Source organism: Rhinopithecus roxellana, chromosome 2 (assembly GCF_007565055.1).
Source record: "Rhinopithecus roxellana isolate Shanxi Qingling chromosome 2, ASM756505v1, whole genome shotgun sequence".
NCBI lineage: Eukaryota > Metazoa > Chordata > Mammalia > Primates > Cercopithecidae > Rhinopithecus > Rhinopithecus roxellana.
Genome location: NC_044550.1, coordinates 84,860,317 through 84,878,948, shown reverse-complemented (window position 1 = coordinate 84,878,948; position 18,632 = coordinate 84,860,317). Strand labels below are relative to the sequence as shown.

The window sequence follows — 18,632 nt, the reverse complement described above, 5'->3', positions numbered from 1 at the left end:
CAATTTTAAAAAACCTTTTAATAAACAAATGAATGACCAAGCATTCTAAGAGTTTTCCAGCTCCCTATCTTAAGAGGCAGAAGTCAGGAATGTTATTAGCAAAGTGCTCATCTACGGGTGACTGAATGAAGAAAAACATATATATATAAATTCTTGGAAGAAAATAATGTGGTTTTTAAAGTCATGTTTCCCCTTGATTATAGAGAAACAAGTAAGAAAGCAAGTCACTTAAGAGATTATTCATTTTAAACCAGAAATACTTAACCTACAGTCCACAGATTCAGGAATGCAGGTGAGCCCACTGAAATTGTTAAAACAATTAAGGGGAAAGAAGGATTTATGTGCATTTATCTGGGTTACTAACAAAAGGGTTAATAACTTTTGTCAGCTTCTCAGTGGTCTGTGATCTCAAGAAGATTGAAAAGTACTGCCCTAAAGAATAAGTGTTTTTAAAAACTATATTTACATCCTTATAAAAATAAAAGTACACTTTTAGCTATGAGTCACCATCGTCATTTTTCTTAATAAGTGGAAGCTTTACTTTGAGGGGGCTTGAGACAGCGGGAGAGAGGCAGGCCCTCAAGGTGGTCCTATTGAGAACAGCACTCCAAGAGCATCCTGAAACCATTTTTTCCATATGTTCCCTCATAGATTATCTCATCCCTACTTATAAACGAAGCCCAGCTACACTGAATAGACACCAGCTCCTTGCAATTCTGAATTCAAACACAAACTGGCATGGGCCAGCTCTAACATCAACAAATGTCATACTCTCAGAATGCTTAGTCACTCATTTGTTTATTAAAATGAGAAATGTTTTAACTCTTATGAACAAAACCTTCTCAAATACTAATGAAAACTTCTTTCGTGTTCCAGACTGAAGTCCTCTCCTAAGTTCTTAAGAAGAGACGCTTCCTCCCTAGATCAGCAGATCTTCTTGCTGGCTACTTATCATAATTCTTGGGAAGGCAAAAATTTAACAGAATACACACAGCTATGCAGCCACTTAAAAGAGTCCCTCAGGTAGATTTTCGGGGTTGAAAATTATTGCTCTAGATTGGGGGATATGCAAGGATATCCTTTTTTCTGTAAAGGACCAGACAGTACATAGTTTTGCCTTGCGGGCTATCTGGTCTCTGTTGTAATTACCAGACTCTTTTGTTGTATTGTAAGAGTAGCCATAGACAATGTGTAATCAAGGAGAAAATAACAGTAATTTGGGAAAGTGACCCCAAAGTGACAATCATGAACAGTACTTATTTCTAGTAGTTAATATGTTGAGTGGGTATGGTGGGAGGGAAGAGTATATTAAAGCAGTTTCTGCTCACCCCAACGTGGATCTCCTGAGTCAACCCCATCCACCACAACCCAGGAATATGTACCCTTCCCTGCTGCCCAGATGTAATGCCTAAGCCTATTTGAAGAGTTTATCCTTCCCCAACTTCTCCTCCTTTATGTGCCATTCACAACAGTTAGGTGTAACCAGAAAGATTCTTTGGAAGGCAGGCAACTTTCCCAGGTGCAGAGCAGGGGCTGGCCTTGCTGCCCCTCAACCCCTACTCTCAATGATGCTCATGGTCTTCTGGCCCCATCTCACATCCTTTCAACCTTATTTGCCTTATTTTCTCTTGTAAGTTGCAAAGCCCTAACTTGCTCAAGAGTACAGAGTTGCTGTGCCACATGGAATTTGAGTGAGAAATCCAAAGATGGGAATAAAAGCAACAGAAGTCCTAAACAGTTCACAATTGCCTTGATACTCACTTGCATCTGGATTAAATGCTTCTTCATTAAACCAGTGAGACAACAAAAGACCAGATAAATTTCACATTTATGGAACTCCATCAGAAGACAGAAGCTCAATGAGAACTTCTGAGAACCAAGTTCATCATAGTGAGGATAAAAGAATTTTTTTAAAACAGAGAGAGAGAAAAGGGAAATCTAAGATGATCATTGTGTAGTACATGGCGACAAGCCAAAAACAAAATCTCTTAAAGAAAAAAAAAAGAATTTTACCTTTTCATGGTTTTCAATTAAGATTTCCACAACAATATTCTGAAACTTCAAGTCCATGAGGGCAGCGACAGTTTCTTCCTGTGGCCTCATCAGAGTTGGTCCAAACACCACTCCTAAATTTGCCACGGTCATCAGGTTCTGCTTGGAGTGATTTGAAACGCTGAAATTGGTAAGGGGGGAGGAATCTGTTTAATCAAAGGAGCAAAAATTGTGGACTGTAAATAGTCTGCAACTCTGTATTTCCTTAAAAGCAAGGGGTCAAGAGACTTAACCGTCCTCAACATCTACCTCTGAAATAACCAGATCTGAGAAACTCTCCATGCAGGCGCTGCTGCCTACTCCTTTACTTCCCTTTCTTTGGCGCTCTACTCTAACCACAATGGCTTTCTTTTTTTTTTTTGAGACGGAGTCTTGCTCTGTCGCCCAGGCTGGGGTGCAGTGGCCGGATCTCTGCTCACTGCAAGCTCCGCCTCCCAGGTTTACGCCATTCTCCTGCCTCAGCCTCCCGAGTAGCTGGGACTACAGGCGCCCGCCACCTCGCCCGGCTAGTTTTTTGTATTTTTTAGTAGAGAAGGGGTTTCACCGTGTTAGCCAGGATGGTCTCGATCTGCTGACCTCGTGATCCGCCCGTCTCGGCCTCCCAAAGTGCCGGGATTACAGGCTTGAGCCACCGCGCCCGGCCTTCACAATGGCTTTCTTAATAATTCCATGTACAGTCGGCCCTCTGTATCCCCTGAGAATTGATGTCAGAACCCCTGCAGACACCAAAATCTGCAGATGTTCAAGTCCTACAGTCAACCCAGGAAACCCACGGATTAAAAAAAAAAAAAAAAAAATCAACCCTCAAGTCCACACGGAATACTGTATTTCTGATCAGCAGCTGGTTGAATCTGCCCATGCAGAACTCACAAAGGGCCAATTGTAGGTGCTAAGCTTGCTTCCCCCAAAAGCCTTAGTTTACTGTTCCCTTCTTCTTAGAAAACTCACTCTTTCCCCAGAATATTATACTTTTGCTTCCAAGGAATACTAGACCGTGTAGCATCCTTGTAAAAGCATGCAAAGTTTGGTCAGAGCACCCACAATCACTCCTTCAGCCCAGTATCATTGTGCAGTCAATCACCTAGACAACTGTTCTCAGCAGCCCCGCAACTTTATTCAGGTCTAAACTCAAAGATACCGTCTTCAAAAAGCCTTTGCATAATAACAATTTTTATAGTCTCACACTCAATATATTCTGTCCCCTTACTCTGCTTTGTGTTTCTGCCACTTATCATCTGAAGCTATTTTATATTTTCATTTGTAATCTGTTTTTCATATTTTCCCCTTAGAAAGTAAGCCTCATGAAAGTTGGGACTTAGACTATCTTATTCAACTATGTATCCACTAGCACCTAAAAAAGGCATTCACTAAATATTTGCTGACCAAACGAATAAATAGCTAAATTAGCAATGGGACCCTTGGCAAATCACAGTATCTTCTGTCCTTCATTTTCTTTCTATGTAAAATAAAGGTTCTAAAATACAGCATTCTTCAGCTTCCTTTCACCTCTAAAATTCTAGTTAGGATGATCTCTATACTTAAAGAAAGGGATAATTTCTCCCGTGATTCGATTTTGCTGACTTTTAAAAGGAGGAGGAAAAGAGAATGAAATCTATAAAATAACTACCCATTATTGAATTAAGTCAACTTAAAGGACATGTTCAAACTTAGAGTTAGGTAGGTGTGAAACCAAGCTAAATATTCTAACAAATTTATATTCACATTTCCAGAATCTGTGTATAGGGTAATGTATAACATTCTCCTCTTTCACTTAAAATCAAACCCTGAGTTGCTGGCAGAGATGTTAAGCAAATAATTATACAACTTCATGAAAGCATATTTCAACAGTCTTGTCCAAAATACACACAATGAGTCAAACATACAGCCTGCCCTTCCAGGTGTGGTCCCCAGTTCCACCCATCACAAATCCCAGAGCACGACCCAGCACCCAGAGCAAAGTGAAGAAAAAGAGGCTTACTTTGTTAAGTGTTTCACCAAAATGTCCAACATCTCTTTATTCTTCTCTGGCAGTTTGTGTACCAAGAAATGGATCGCATTAACCCGAGATTCTGGGCTGCCGCTTTCTTCCAAAAAAAAAAAAAAAAAAAAAAGGAAAAAGAAAAAGAAAACAATAGTTAGTAGAGAACTCAGAATCAAATATATTTCCCAAGCAAACAATGACAACAGCTCCTCTGTTCAAGATTATCAAACATGGAGCATGTAAACATATTTTGCCATCTTTAAAAGGAAAAAAAAAATCTTTCTCCTTATGATGAATCTTCTCGTGCCTCCCCTAATGAGCTAATGTCAGTGTGGCTGCGATCGGTGCCTTTCCCTTGGTTTATATTACAGAATGGACAGCTGCTAAGCTTCTCCTTCCGACATGCTGCGTTTCATGTCTGTTCGTCGTTTACTCGATGGGGTCTAGTCACTGGGTCACGCCACAATGGAATAAAAGTAAAATATCAGCAAATAACCTATTCCATGTTACAGGCCGAACTGGATTCCGCCCCCCTCCCCCTCCCCCAAAAAAAAGTATGTTGAAGTTCTAGCCCTTAGAACTCAGAGTGTGGCTGTTTTAAACTCTACGTGGGATTTAATGTCATCAGGTATGCTAAGGCATGCATGAAAATGACTGTCAGGAAAAGTTTAGACTCACAGAGCCCTAGAAACAGACGGCATGGCATGTTGTGCAGAGCCATGTGGGGAAGCACCAGCCTCGATCAAGAAGCAGAGGGAGAACGGGGATTGTGGGCAAAGCCTCTACTGTAGTTTCTGCAAGAAAGAATGGGCGAGGCAGGGTGCGCAGGTTGAGGACTGGCTGGTTTAAATTATTTCAGTGGGCACTGCAGCGCAAGGGCTGTCCCTAGTTGCTGGAACTCAGGACTGAAGTCACAAAGGCAGGAGAATACAGCCTGTAGTGTAAGGGCTCGCAGAGGAGGCTGGCGGGGAGGGGGGTCACAGGGTTTTGCATTGGAGAATTCCATGTGAAAAGTCTGCAGAAGTTTAATATCTCCAGGAATTGGCTAGCCCTGGGAGGGGCAGTTTCCTCGGGTCAGTGAGGCCCCGGATATCAAAACATCAGAATGAAAAGGTGTGCTTAATACACGACCTTATTTGGGAAAAGAGCTGTTGCAGATGTCAGTTCAGATGAGATCATAATTGAAGTAGGGTGGGGCCTCTTCATCCAATATGACTGGTGTCCTTATAAGAAAACAAAGAGAGGGATGGTGGCCATGTACAGACAGCACAGGGGAGGTTGTCCTGCCACAGCAGAGGCAGAGGCTGGAATGAAGGACCCACAAGCCAAGGGATGCTAAGGACTGCCAGCAACCACCAGAAGCTATGAGTGGCAAGGAGGGATCCCTCTTACAGCCTTCAGAGGGAGCACGGCCCTCCCAACATCTTGATTTCAGACTTCCAGCCTCTAAGAATTGTGACGGAATAAATGCCGAGGCTTTGAAGCCACTTGGTTAATAGTAAGTACTTTGTTCCAACAGCCCTGGGAAACTAACCCATTCCCTTAACCCCCAAATTTTGGAACTATTATACGTGGCTCTTATTAACAGTGTACCCCAATTCCCTTTATTGTGTTCTTGATTGGAAAACTATCAAATCAATAAAATGTTTGTTGAAGATTTTGCTAGTTTTCACAGGTGTCAAAGAAGCAACAAAAGAAAATTAGGTTCTAACTTTACTGCTGACAGAAAAGAAGGTTAGAAGTGGCTTTGGAGGTTCACTTAGGGCTGGCCAGGGAAGCTCAGGAAGGCTCTCATAATGGACAGTCCTTGAAGTTTGGGTCCTGAAGAATGGGGAAGGGTTCAAGGAAAGGCAGGACTGAGAGGCAGGGGGAACATTCCAGATTCAGTAAATAGCATGACAAAAAGCACAGGGCCGGTGCGGAGACAGCTCTTACGAAAGGTAGCCTGAGGCCACCTCTGGTCTGCAAAGGCCAATATGAAGAAGTTGTCTCACTGTTGGCTTCTAAATTAGTCAAGTGAAAATAAAGCAAGAAAGGGATATGCATAGAGTTAAATTTGGGGAAGATATGCCTCATATTTTTTTAAAGGATGGATTAGAATGGGAAAAAGAACTAGTTAAGAGGGAACAGTTATTTGGGAGACAAGAAATAAGAAATGAAAGGAGGGGTGGCCAGGCACAGTGGCTCATGCCTGTAATCCCAGCACTTTGGGAGGCCGCGGTGGGCAGATCACTTGAGGTCAGGAGTTCAAGACCAGCCTGGCCAACATGGTGAGACCATCTCTACTAAAACTACAAAAATCAGCCAGGTGTGGTGGCACGCACCTGTAATCCCAGCTACCCAGGAGACTAAGGTGGGAGAATGGCTTGAACCTAGCAGGCAGAGGTTGCAGCGCCACTGCACTCCAGCCTGGGTGACAGCGAGAGACTCCATCTCAAAATAAATAAATAAATAAAGGGAGGTAGGTGGTAGAACTACAAAGAGGGAGGTAGAACAAAGAAGTATAGATGCCCTATGATTTACAATGGGGGGACATCCCAATAAGCCCATCGTAAAGTCAAAAGATTGTATGTCAGGACCGTCACTACACCTGGGAATTGCTGCTTCTAACTGATAGCTGAGTGGTCTTGAACAAATTACCTAACTGACCTCTCTGTGCCTCAGCTCCCTCATGTGCAAAATGAAAACAGTATCTTAAGAGGCCATTATGAGATTCAATGCCATAATATACACAAAGCACTTAGCCTCCGTGGCTGGCACGTGTGGGCACTCAATCACTGTTAGCCATTATTACTGTTGTTGCTAATGTTACTATTATTATTTGAGCGCTACCATGGAAGAAGCAGAACTGACAGGTTTTAACAGCAGACTAGCAGTGGGTCAGAAGGAAGAAGGCAGAGATGAGCAGTGTTTCACATCTGGGTTGTCTGATAACAGGGCCAATTCCACCAACAGAAAGAAACATAGCAGCCAAAGCTGTCTTGAGGAAGGAGATGATAGTGGAGGGAATGGAGGAAGTGACATTCAAATGGTTGGTCTCTAGCAGTAGATGGAAACAGTAGGAGGCTTTAGAGATCAAGGCTAGAAACGTTCTCCAGGAGGTGTGACCACTAGCTCATGGACAAAGCTGCCCAACTTCTACAGAAAGCTAACTGAGGGCACTGCGGGGAAAAGGGCTCCAAAGAGGTACAGGGAGACGTGAAGTCAAGGGCTAAGACAAGCAGGCAATGCAACTGAGGAGGAGGAGGAGGTGGGAGGATCAGGGAGCTTTGATGCCATCAGGAAGGCAACTGAGAAGAAACCTGCAAAGGCTGGGCACAGCCAATGGACTCGAGAGTTAAGGAGAGGTCAAGGAATGGAAAGACTGGGAGAAGGGCCCTGGGTATCACCAGGTTTATCAACTGAGAGTCCCTTTCTACTCAAATGAGGGGGTTAAACAAAGAGGGAGCTGCTGGAGAAGGGGTGAAGAGTGGGATTTCAGAACACTTGCTCAGAAAGTAAAAAACAAGAGAATGGGAAAGAGAGGTAAAGCAGATCAAGAAAGGGACATTTTTTTTCCCCAAAGGATAATAGATTTTTTCCTTATGACAAAAGTTAAATACTTGTAATACTAAAATCTTGGACAACACAGAGAAAATGAACTTAGTATAAAGTACTAAATATCTGAAATATATATATACGAGAAACAGCATGCAATCAGATTAGAAAGAACTACTAACCAATCAGGGAAAAAAGAGACAATCTAACAGACAAATGGGCAAAAGACTGGGGCACGAATTTCACAAAAGATTTATTCCTGTGACCAAAAAACCTATGAAAACAGAATAAACCTGTAACGGTGAAACAGAAATTCAAACCACAATGAAAGAGTAATATTCACCTGCCAGAATGGCTTTAAATGAATACTGAGCTTTGGCAAGGACATGAGGCAACTGAAACTTCCATATGCTAACTAGATGGGAGTCGTTAAAGGGTTCAACCACTCTGGAGAACTGTTCGGCAGTTATCTACTAAAGCTGAACAAACACATACCCTATGACCGACCCAAAAATTCCACTCATAGGTATACAACCAGGAAAAATGCACATAAACACTCATTAAAAGACACATACTCCTATATTCACAGCAGCGTTCTATTAGCCCAAAACTGGAAACAACCCAAATGTTCATTAACAGTAGAACAGATAAATCTATTGTGGCATCTTCAAACAGAATGCAATGAAAACGAAGGAATATTTCAGACAACATGAATGACTCTCACAAAATGAGTAAAAGAAACCAGATACAGAAGAATATACTCTGATTCCATTTACATAAAGTTCAAATGCTGCAGCCCCAACCTAGAATGTCAGGAGAGTGATCACACTTCAAGGGAGTGGATAATGACCACACGGGCATGAGAAAGGGCTTCTGATGATGTTTGATTGCTTGATCTGATTATGCGTGAAAATTCATTAAGCTGTATATTGATTTGAGCCTATGTTACATTTCAACAAAAAGTTCACTTAAAGCTACCCATAATAAACCTCATCCTAAAATAAACTGGTAAATTTTAAGCATAAATCCTGCAGAGTTTTCCTTCCTTTTTTTTTTTTGTAATGAAATGCCTAAACAACCTATTTTATTTAATATATCATGGACATTTTTCAGTATCATTAAATGGAGCACCTTACCATTGATTTTATGAACACTCAGATTGTTTCCAATGTTTGTAAAGAGAAGTTTGTTCCAGTTTACACCCCTAATAATAGTGTTTGAGAATGAAAAATGATACTTTACAATAGAGGACACTAAGACAGTTGTTGCTAAAGAGAAAGGATGCAAAAAGGCTAAGAAATTAAAAGGCACATAAAGAACACAATCAAATCGTATTACATCATAAAAAAACTTCTAGATACAAACTGAATTTATCACTGAAAACAAAAACAAAACTGTCTAAAGGATTAGGTAATAAATTATAACCCAGTTCTTAATCTGGTATAAAAACCAAGATACCAATCAACACTGGCAAAAATAAAAACAGTGTAACAATTTCAGTTCACAGCTTCGATTTTTAAAAATGGAATTAAAGCAGAGACTCTGCAAAAGAGTCGAAATCCCAAAGGAATAAAAGGACAACCACTGAGGATAAGAATGTTACACTGCAAAAATTTAAAACTTTGGAAAACTTTGCACTAAAAACCTACTACTAACTTGTGAGTCTATCTTGCCATTAATAATGATCTTTTTCCAGTGAAAACCTAGTTTAAATATTTTAGGATTCATTATTTAGAAACACAAGCTAGAGAAGTTTCCCACACTCTATGAATTACATTCTTCATTTCTCAAAATAGTTTAATTGATTTTGAAAAATAGAGTCAAAACCTTTCACTATCTTCAGTGCCTCTCCTGCTAGCCCGTCCTCATCTATTTTAAAATCACACATCCATTCCTGCCAAGTCTTTTTCCCTCTTCTTCTTCTTCAAAAAAAAATATACTCTAGACTTTTAAAATAAAACCATTTTTTTCTCTATCTTGTTTTGAAATTAATCAGAGCTTGCTATTAGCAAGTATTTCTATGTAGCTACAACATAATACAAAAGGTACTCCAAAAAAGTTTTTGAAGATAAGTCATCTAAAGTTGCTTATGCTAATGCAATTTATTTTATTTTAATTGCTAGTGATTGACAAAGAATGAACAGCCAGCCTACCTTTAAAAAAAAAAAAAAAAAAACTAGGATACTAAATTAATCATAATACCAAATTCCTGAAATATGCCAGGGAATTAGGAGCTTACTGTAGTGGAAAAGGCATTTTAATTGTGTAACTACAAATCAGCATCTACCACACTGTAATGTCCATCTGCTTATGATGCTGTGCCAACTAACAGAAACTGAAAAAGATGTGATCGTACAGCTTATCAAAGACACAAGGCAGATAAATGCTAAATTATTTCAATATTGAAATGTCAAAAGTCAATGATACTGTAATTTTAGAAAGGCATCAGCAGTAACCATCCAAGCACTTCCCAAGGGATAAAGGGCTTCAGTCAACAGACATCAAGTGTTGCATTTCTCCTATGGTGTTCGCATCTACTGTGAAATGAATACATCAGGCTAAGGGCGAGGCATGCCACTAAGCATTCAGTTCCCTTAATTCCTGGGTTCCTGAGCCCTTCCCCAGCAAGAATCACATGATTTTTGTCTTGCTTCCCAGGTAGGTTTATCAAAAAGGATAGAACATTCTGGTTAGGTAAACACCAATGTCTTGGCGCAAATACCAATGTCTTGGATCCGATTATAGTTATGCTTCTCATGATAAATAACCAAAGATCTTTGTGGTAATGATTTTGCTTCCCAAGTAACTTGATTACAGGAAGAAAGCACACAGAACATAGCAACATGAGTGTTTTGGTTTAAGTGACAGTGAACAGTTTTTTTCTTCTGATGCAACAGGCATTCAGCCTTTAGTTGTCATTCTCGTACTAAGCACCGTGACTCCAACCCTGAGGCATGAGTCCACTCTTACCAACATGATACAGCAAGGACTTTGAGGCCAAAAGGCTGACACAGAGATCATGGCTTACACAACATTCTCAAAGGTAACAGACATCACGCAGTAAGACATCCAGCTAGACGCCTGCCTGCTAGCCTTCCTGTGGTGGACACAATCTTTTGTATTCCTCATAGACCAGTTAACTGCCTTTTTGTCTTACAAATTTCCATGTCAAAAGTCCATTATAGTCTCCCCCAAGATGGATCGTCTACTAGGTTCCTTTTATAAGTTTAGTTTGGAATTCAGCTAATGGAGAAAGTTACATTAACTCTTAATTTTCTCAAAGAAAAAAATTTTTTAACTTTTCCAATGCAGTCAACCTTTGACAGAAGTAAGTTGCTTTTTTTTAGAACAAGGAACATAAAACAAATGTGCCTTTTGTGGTGACAAAATAGAAATGAAATTTATATTTGTATCATGAACCCTAGAAATTAACACGGAGGTTCACAACAGGAAACTACAGGAAAGAAACTGATAAGAGAAAATGATGCGACCAGGAGAAACCTTGGGAACTCTCAGCAGGGAGAGCAGAAGAGAAGAGACTATCTCATCGCCACAGAACAGATGGAAACCACTGCACATGACTGAGAAGAATCAAAAATTAGTTTTCAAGCTGGTGTGAGAGGTGGTAACAAAGACTGCTGATGCTTTGTAATTTTAGCAGTCAGTTCAGCTAACAGACACGAGCAAAAACAAGGTAAGCTGTCTCACTGTTCACAGAAAATTACAGCTTAACCACAATCCCGATTTTCCAACGGCATTCAAAAGGGGAGACTAATTTTGGCCACCTGATTTCTGTAACTATTTTATTTGATACTTAAAAGTCCATATGCAAAAGATTAGGAAGATCTGTTCCCACACTCTCTAAAAGAGGCAATGAGTGCAGAGAAGGGTACTCAAGAGATTAAAATAAAAACTTGAAGTGTACATTGGAAACGTTGGCCCCTAAAATACACCTATTTAATACATGTACTTTTTCTTATTAAATCAAGTTACTACAGGTCCCATTCCTACCATAATGGCACTTAGGTGCAAATCCATGCCAGTGATTACAGTAGAAACAGTATTTCTGTCTGACCGTCCTGTTATCCAAATCGCTGTGAAGACTATCGCAGCATTCCCACAAAGTCAGGAAGCAAAACACAAGGTACTGGTCCAACAGGTGATGATCTTGTCTGCGTTTCTACAATCCTTCTCACCACTCTGCTCAAAGATGCCTTCAACAAATTCTTTAAACTTACTTTCTACCACCACAGATTTTATTACCTCTTAAGATGTAAGCTCCTAGCTCTTAGGAACCTCTTCATTTGGTAAAACACACTGATATTCAAATTTCAAAAACACTGCCATCAGTAATGGGGCATGATGATAATACTAATGATTGTGGTCATTTAAAACCGTATTCCATAATCACTTTATCTTTCTCTAATTCTCAAAGGATTCTAGATTAAAATTGGCACTCTTCTGCTTTTTCCAGTCTCCAAGGCAAACAACATGAAACAATTGTCCTCCAATTAAGTTTAATTTCTCTTTCCCCAGTTTGCCAAAAATGCCACAGGGAAGAAATCAAAACAACTAAGCATTTACTTGAGTTTTTGCTGAGAAAATTTTCCCCCACTCCCTTGATCTCACAAATTCTCTTTTTGAAAAAATCCTCTCCCCATGTGAAAACAGAAGTGAATAGAACCCAGTTTTTGAAAAAGCCTCTTTTCTGTGTAGAGTCTAATAGGGCCTACACACTACTTATTCTTGCAACACAGGAGGAACCTTTACACTGGCTGGAGCAGGGACCTCACAAGAAGGTAACATTTAAAGCAGTGTTCAGGCAGCAGTAACATTGGTCCCAAAGGGAATGCTCTAAGTTTTTCAACAGATGGAATATATCCAAGAGGAGAAAATAAAAGGAAATGAAAATACAATTACAGCTACTGTCAGTGCACCTGTGAAAACCAATACTGCAGGTTTTAACTCGTGGAACTAGGGTTCTGAATTTTAAATAAGGCTCCCTATAGTCTGGCAAGTTACTTAACATGTATCAACCTCCATTTCCTTCACTATGAAATACCTAACACCAGCGTACTTCAGAAGACTATGATGATTAAACAACACGCGTCAAATATAAAAAGTGAGCCATATAACAGAAAACAAGAAAACCTCAAATGAGTATGACTCACAAAAAAATCAATCACAAAATTCCACCAACGATAGGCCTTTTTCATTTAACATTTGATCGCATACTAGTCACTCTGCGTCAAATACCGTTTGGGGTTCTGACATTATCTCATAATATTCCTTCTGTCTGTAATTTACATCTGAGTATCTCTCTATGTGAAGCCATCTCCAAACTACTAATCTTTCCAAATCTACTCATCTCCCCAACCTTTCACAAGTTAAATACTTCTGTGTTCCCTCAGTGTTTTGCTCATGCCATTATTGTACATTTTGTAGTATAATGAGGAGTAAGTAAGACCCAGTACTTTCTATGGAATTGTCTCATGGGGACAAGAATCCTGTCTTGGCTTTACATATCCAGTAACATAGTAGGAAATAATTAATGCATGCGAACAAATGAATGAATATACTGTCCCTTTTAGTCACCTTCTAAGGATGGGGGGAGAGACCAAACATCATTTAAAGTGATTTCTATTTTTAACACAAATTGCAGTAACAACAAGTCAAATTTTTCATATGGAAATTTTTAGTTTATGCTCACTACCAACTACAAAACTGTTCCTATGACCTTTACATAATACTTACTGGCTGGAACAATGAAATCTCCGTGTAACTCATAGGTCATGAGAGGCTCTGGAAGGCTCCTGTGTGAAAAGAACAGCTCAGAATTATCAAATAAATCCAAACAAGTCACTTCCGAGTTTTTTTATGAAAAGATGTCAAATTTGTTATGCATTTCTTAATTAGTGTGTAAAACTTCCCTAGGGAATATCTTTACATATCAAAAAAGATACATAAATCAAACGGATCACTTTATCAACTGCTGTTGACAACAAGCACTAACAAAGCCTAAGCAGCCACAAATCCCTACTAGACCTAAGCATACAGTATTTCATATCTAATCTCGGAAAGTACCTTTGTGAACATCTGGTTTGATATATAAAACTTCCTTCTACACATTAATGTATTTAAAGCCAAACATATTATCTAACCAAATGTAAGCAAACAATTTTGAAACATCATCTCTAAGATATTAGCTGAAGATTCCACAAAAAATACATAGAAAACATTAAACAAACTCAAATCTTCCCTGCTTAAATATATTACAAAAATAAGAATTTATCTTTATGCCTATGAGAGATGAAATAAAATTGATGACAACTTTAAAAATATACACAGCATTTTCACAGTCTACAAAACAAGTTACATAAGGTAGTTTATTTTATCCTGTGATCAACAGAATGCTACAGTTCAGTCCACCTTGCTACATATCTTAAAATTATAAAAGACCAGAGCAACTAGCTTTATAAACACTTAAAGAATACCTAGACAAGTGTCGGTCTGTACAGCCTTTCTGGAGGGTAATCTCGCAAGATATTAAGAACTTTTAAGAGGTTACAATCCTGTAACTCAGACATTCTGTTTCAAATTTTTTAAAAAAATCAAAGATGCACAAACAAAATTTTTTAACATATGCAAAGCCAAGAATATTGCCAGGAATAAAGAAGGCCACTTCATATTGACAAAGTGTCAACTCGTCTTGAAGCCAAAACAATACTAAATGTTAATAGATCTAATAAGAGAGCCCCAAAACACTCAAAGGAAAAACTGACAGAACTACAAGGAGAAATGGGCAAATACACAACTATAATCAGAGATTTAAATACCTCTCTGTTTCAGTAACAAGTAGAAAAATCAGGATACAGAAGATTTGAACAAAAATATCAACCAACTTAATCCAATCGGCATGTCCTTCACCTAAATGACACTTCACTCAAAAGCAGAACACACATTCCCAGCACATACAGGCCATTTATTTTCCAAGATGAACCATATTCTGGGCCATGAAACAAATCTCAAAAACAAAAAGGGCTTAAGTCATACAGAGTTTCTTCTTTGATTACAACAAAAATTGAATTAAAAATCAGTAACAGAAAGATAGCTGGAAAACTCGAAAGAGAAGCTAGAAAGTATTCTGAAATGAACGCAATAAAAGCACAACATATGAGAATTTGAGGGATGTTGGTAAAGCAGTACTAAGAGGAAATTTTATGCTACTAAACACCTATATTAAAAAGGAAGAAGGATGGTAAACCAAGGACTTCATTTTGTACCTTAATGAGCTATGAGGGGGAAAAAAAAGTGTAAATTAAGCCCAAAGTAAGTAGAAGAAGAGAAATAAAAATCAAGCAGAAATCAATGAAATAGAAAACAGAAAAATAGAGAGAATAAATTAATCCAAAACCATATCTTTAAGATAATCAGTAAAATTGATCAATTTAGCCAGAATGATTAGGAAATAAAAAAGAGAAAACAAACAATGCCAGCAATGAGAAAGGTGACTGCAGAATCAGTGCAGATTCTGAAGTTATCAAAAATAAAGAAATACTATGAACAATTTTATGCCCATAAATTCAACAATTCAGATGAAATGGACAAATGTCTTAAAAGACACAAGCCACCAAAGTTCACTCAAGAAGAAACAGATAACCTGAGTAGTCCTATTGAATTTGTAGTTAAAAATATTGCCAGTAAGAAAACTAGGGCCAGATGATGTCACTCAATGAATTCTACCAAGCAATTAAGAAAGAAAAACTACTGATTCTATACAAATTCTTCCATAAAATAGAAGAGGGAATAATTTCTAACTCATTCTGTGAGGTAAACTTTATCCTAATATCAAAGTTAAACACATTATGAGAAAGGCATTATGAGAAAACTACAGACCAATATCACTCATGAACATAAATGCAACTATTCTAAATAAAATGTTACTAAATCAAATTCCACAAGATAAATAAGTTGGGTTCATAACAGGAATATAATACTAGCATAATATCTAAAAATCAATGTACTTCACCAAACAAAAAGAAAACTGTATGATCACATCAATAGACAATTTAGGAGAAATACCCTCTCCCACAAATTGTACTAGAACTACTGGAGATCCCCATGCAAAAATGAACTTGAATTCATACCTCATATCTTATGTAAAAATTAACTCAAAATGGATCATAGAACTAAGCGTAAAACCTAAAACTGTAAAACTTACAGAAGAAAACATAAAACTTTTGTGACCTTGAATAAGTGCCAAGATTTCTTAATATAGCATCAAAAGTACAGTCCATAAAAAGAAAAAGTGATGAACTAGACTTCATCAAAATTAAAACTTCTCTTTGAAAGACACCTATTGAGAGAATGAAAAGAGGAATCACAGAATGAAGAAAATATTTGCAAAGCAGGTATCTAAGAAAGGACTTGTACTCAAAATATATTTTTTTAACTTTTAAAACACAATAATATGACAATCTAAGTTGTAAAAAATTGGGCAAAAGATATGCACAGACACTTCACCCAAGAAAATACATAAACGGAAAATAAGCACATAGAAAAAAAGTTCAACATTACTAGTTATTAGGGAAGTACAAACTAAAAGAACAATGAAATACTACCAAATACCTGTTAGGATGGCTAAAATGAGAAAGATTGACCAGCTTAAGAGTTGGCAAGAATGAAAAGGAAATGGAACTTTTGTACAGTGTTGGTGAGCATGTAAAGAAATACATCAACTTAGGAAGAAAGTTTGTTAGTTTCCCAAAAGGTTAAGCATACACTTACCACATGATCTCAATACTCCACTCCTGGGATTTATCCAAGAGAAACGAAAGCCTATGTCCACTCAAACATAGGTATACGAATGCCTTTAGCAGCTTTATGTGCAATAGCCAAAAGTTACAAGCAAGTTAAATATCCTTCAACAGAAGAACTGATTTTTTAAAATGCTGGTTTATCTATAAAATCGTCCATTAGTTAGCAGTGAGATGGAATGAACTGGTGGTATATGCTACAACATAGATGAATCTAATTATTCTAAGTGAAATAATACCAATTTCAAGTATATGCTGTATAATTCTATTTATATAAAATTACAGGAACTGTAAAGTAACATATCAGTAGATGAGGCTACTTCGGTGGGGTGAGAGATTTCAAACAGTAGGAGGAAACTTTTGGGGGTAATAATGCATAGGGTCACTATCTTGATTATGGTGATGTTTCAGAGGTACACACATATCAAACTTATATGCAGCTTATTGTATGTCAACTATGTTTCAATAAAGCTGTCTTAAAAAAACAAATAAAAACAGGCCAAGCATGGTAGCTCACACCTGTAACCCTACTGCTTTGGGAGGCCAAGGCGGGAGGATCACTTGAGGACAGGAGTTCAAGATCAGCCTAGGCAACAAAGTGAGACCCTGTCTCTATTTTTTTTTAATGTTTTGAAAAGAAAATTGAAAAATAAAAGAAAAAAATGTTTAGGTACATATATTCCCTACATACAATTTACAATGCTATAGTCACATACAAACACAAAATGACAACCAGAAACTAAAATTTAATGCACGAGTGAAAAAGTCCTGCTCTTATTTCCCCTCCCTCTCCTTTTCCCCTACATTCCCATTTTACAAAGAAAATGAAAAAAAAAAAAAAAAAAAAAAAAAAATCAACTATACCACAGGCTAAATAAGGAGAAAAAAGGGCCAATCCAAAGAAAGTCTTCAGGAGGTTTGTTTCAAAATATGGAAAAGCAGGAGGTAACAAAGAAGAAAAATGGTTATCTAGCAGAGAAGGAAAGTTAAAGGGTGCTGAAAAGAAAAGCGGGGTCGGTCGGGGGGATTGAGAACCCTTAGAAAAACATTTCTTTTCCGATAAAAATGAATTTGTATCTGAATATCTTCTACAAGTTACTTATATCATTGCCATATGTCTAGCTAAGCAATGCAGTGTAAGAAAATAAATATTGTTAACATTAGGGAAGCAGCCATAAAAATGACAAGTTCCCCATACAGAATGTATGCTGAGTCACTGCAACTCTCAGCCTCCCACCTGACATGTTTTTGAACCACCTCTCTTTGCCACTCGTTGGGATCTGTTGGGGGATATAAATCATAATATTTACCTAAGCTGGCATTTCCCTCCCAAAAATTCCCATTACAATTTCCAGGCTTAAAAGAAGTTTCCTCCAGGTAAAATCATTTGACTAGAAACATCACAAAACCACTCATTTGTCCCCTCACAACAGAAAACCGCTGTAAAGAATATGTTTCTGAAAATCAAAATAATGGTCTGCATAGATAAGAAATCATTCAGAGGGCTGCTATTCAGCTCTCTAAAACATGAGAAGTAAAACAAAAAAAAAAACATTGCCTCAAGTCAGTAGACAGAAAAGGGAGATGCCACGCATTGGTCCACTGCACATACTTTTCCTTCTCCAAGACCCTGGAGGACCTGCTTCTCGTTTTAGTTTGGTGCTTTGGGGCTTTGGCTGTTTTCCTCCCTCCACCTCCACCATCCCATCCAATAAGATGGCTGGGTTATTTGCAGTGAGAAGAATTCAAGGGCAAGAGCTTTTTTGGGTGAGAAAAGCTATATTCAGCTTCACGCCATGGTGCCGTGAGTGACAGAGCTGGGGCTCCAACCCCGGCAGGCAGGCTGGCTCCAGACCTCCTGCTCTTGACCATCACACTGTATTACCTCTCATGCAGAAAGAAATACACTTGCTAGGGCCAGAATCCTGTTGCCAAAATGGAGGTAGATAAAAACTCAGTTTTATCCCATTTGATGCATCACCAAAATTTTTTTTTAAAGTGTCAATTAAATCCTAATTACTGCATTTTCCATCGCTAAAAATAACATAGGGGAAAAGAACAGCAACCCAACTTTCAAATCTCCCAAGGCATCTGCCATCTTATGATAATTCACTTTATCACATTTAGGCAGAATGTGTATTTTGTTAGAAGTGAAGTTATATAATAATATCTCATAATGTCGTTCTGTAGGCAATGTTTGTTTAAAAGTGAAATTCCATAGGATGAAGCAAGGTAATAAAATAAAA

General features: G+C 38.2%; 1 protein-coding gene across 1 annotated transcript in view; it reads right to left on the bottom strand.

Annotated features, from left to right (window-relative positions):
* Window positions 1-18,632, bottom strand: part of ARHGAP10 (Rho GTPase activating protein 10) — a 336,548-nt gene that overhangs the window by 100,496 nt on the left and 217,420 nt on the right. Inside the window, exons 16-18 of the mRNA XM_010368443.2 lie at window positions 13,325-13,383; window positions 4,031-4,136; window positions 2,014-2,173 (exon numbers count right to left, since the gene is read on the bottom strand). Of these exons, the coding sequence (XP_010366745.2) occupies window positions 2,014-2,173; window positions 4,031-4,136; window positions 13,325-13,383 (325 nt within the window). The remainder of the gene's footprint in view (window positions 1-2,013; window positions 2,174-4,030; window positions 4,137-13,324; window positions 13,384-18,632) is intronic.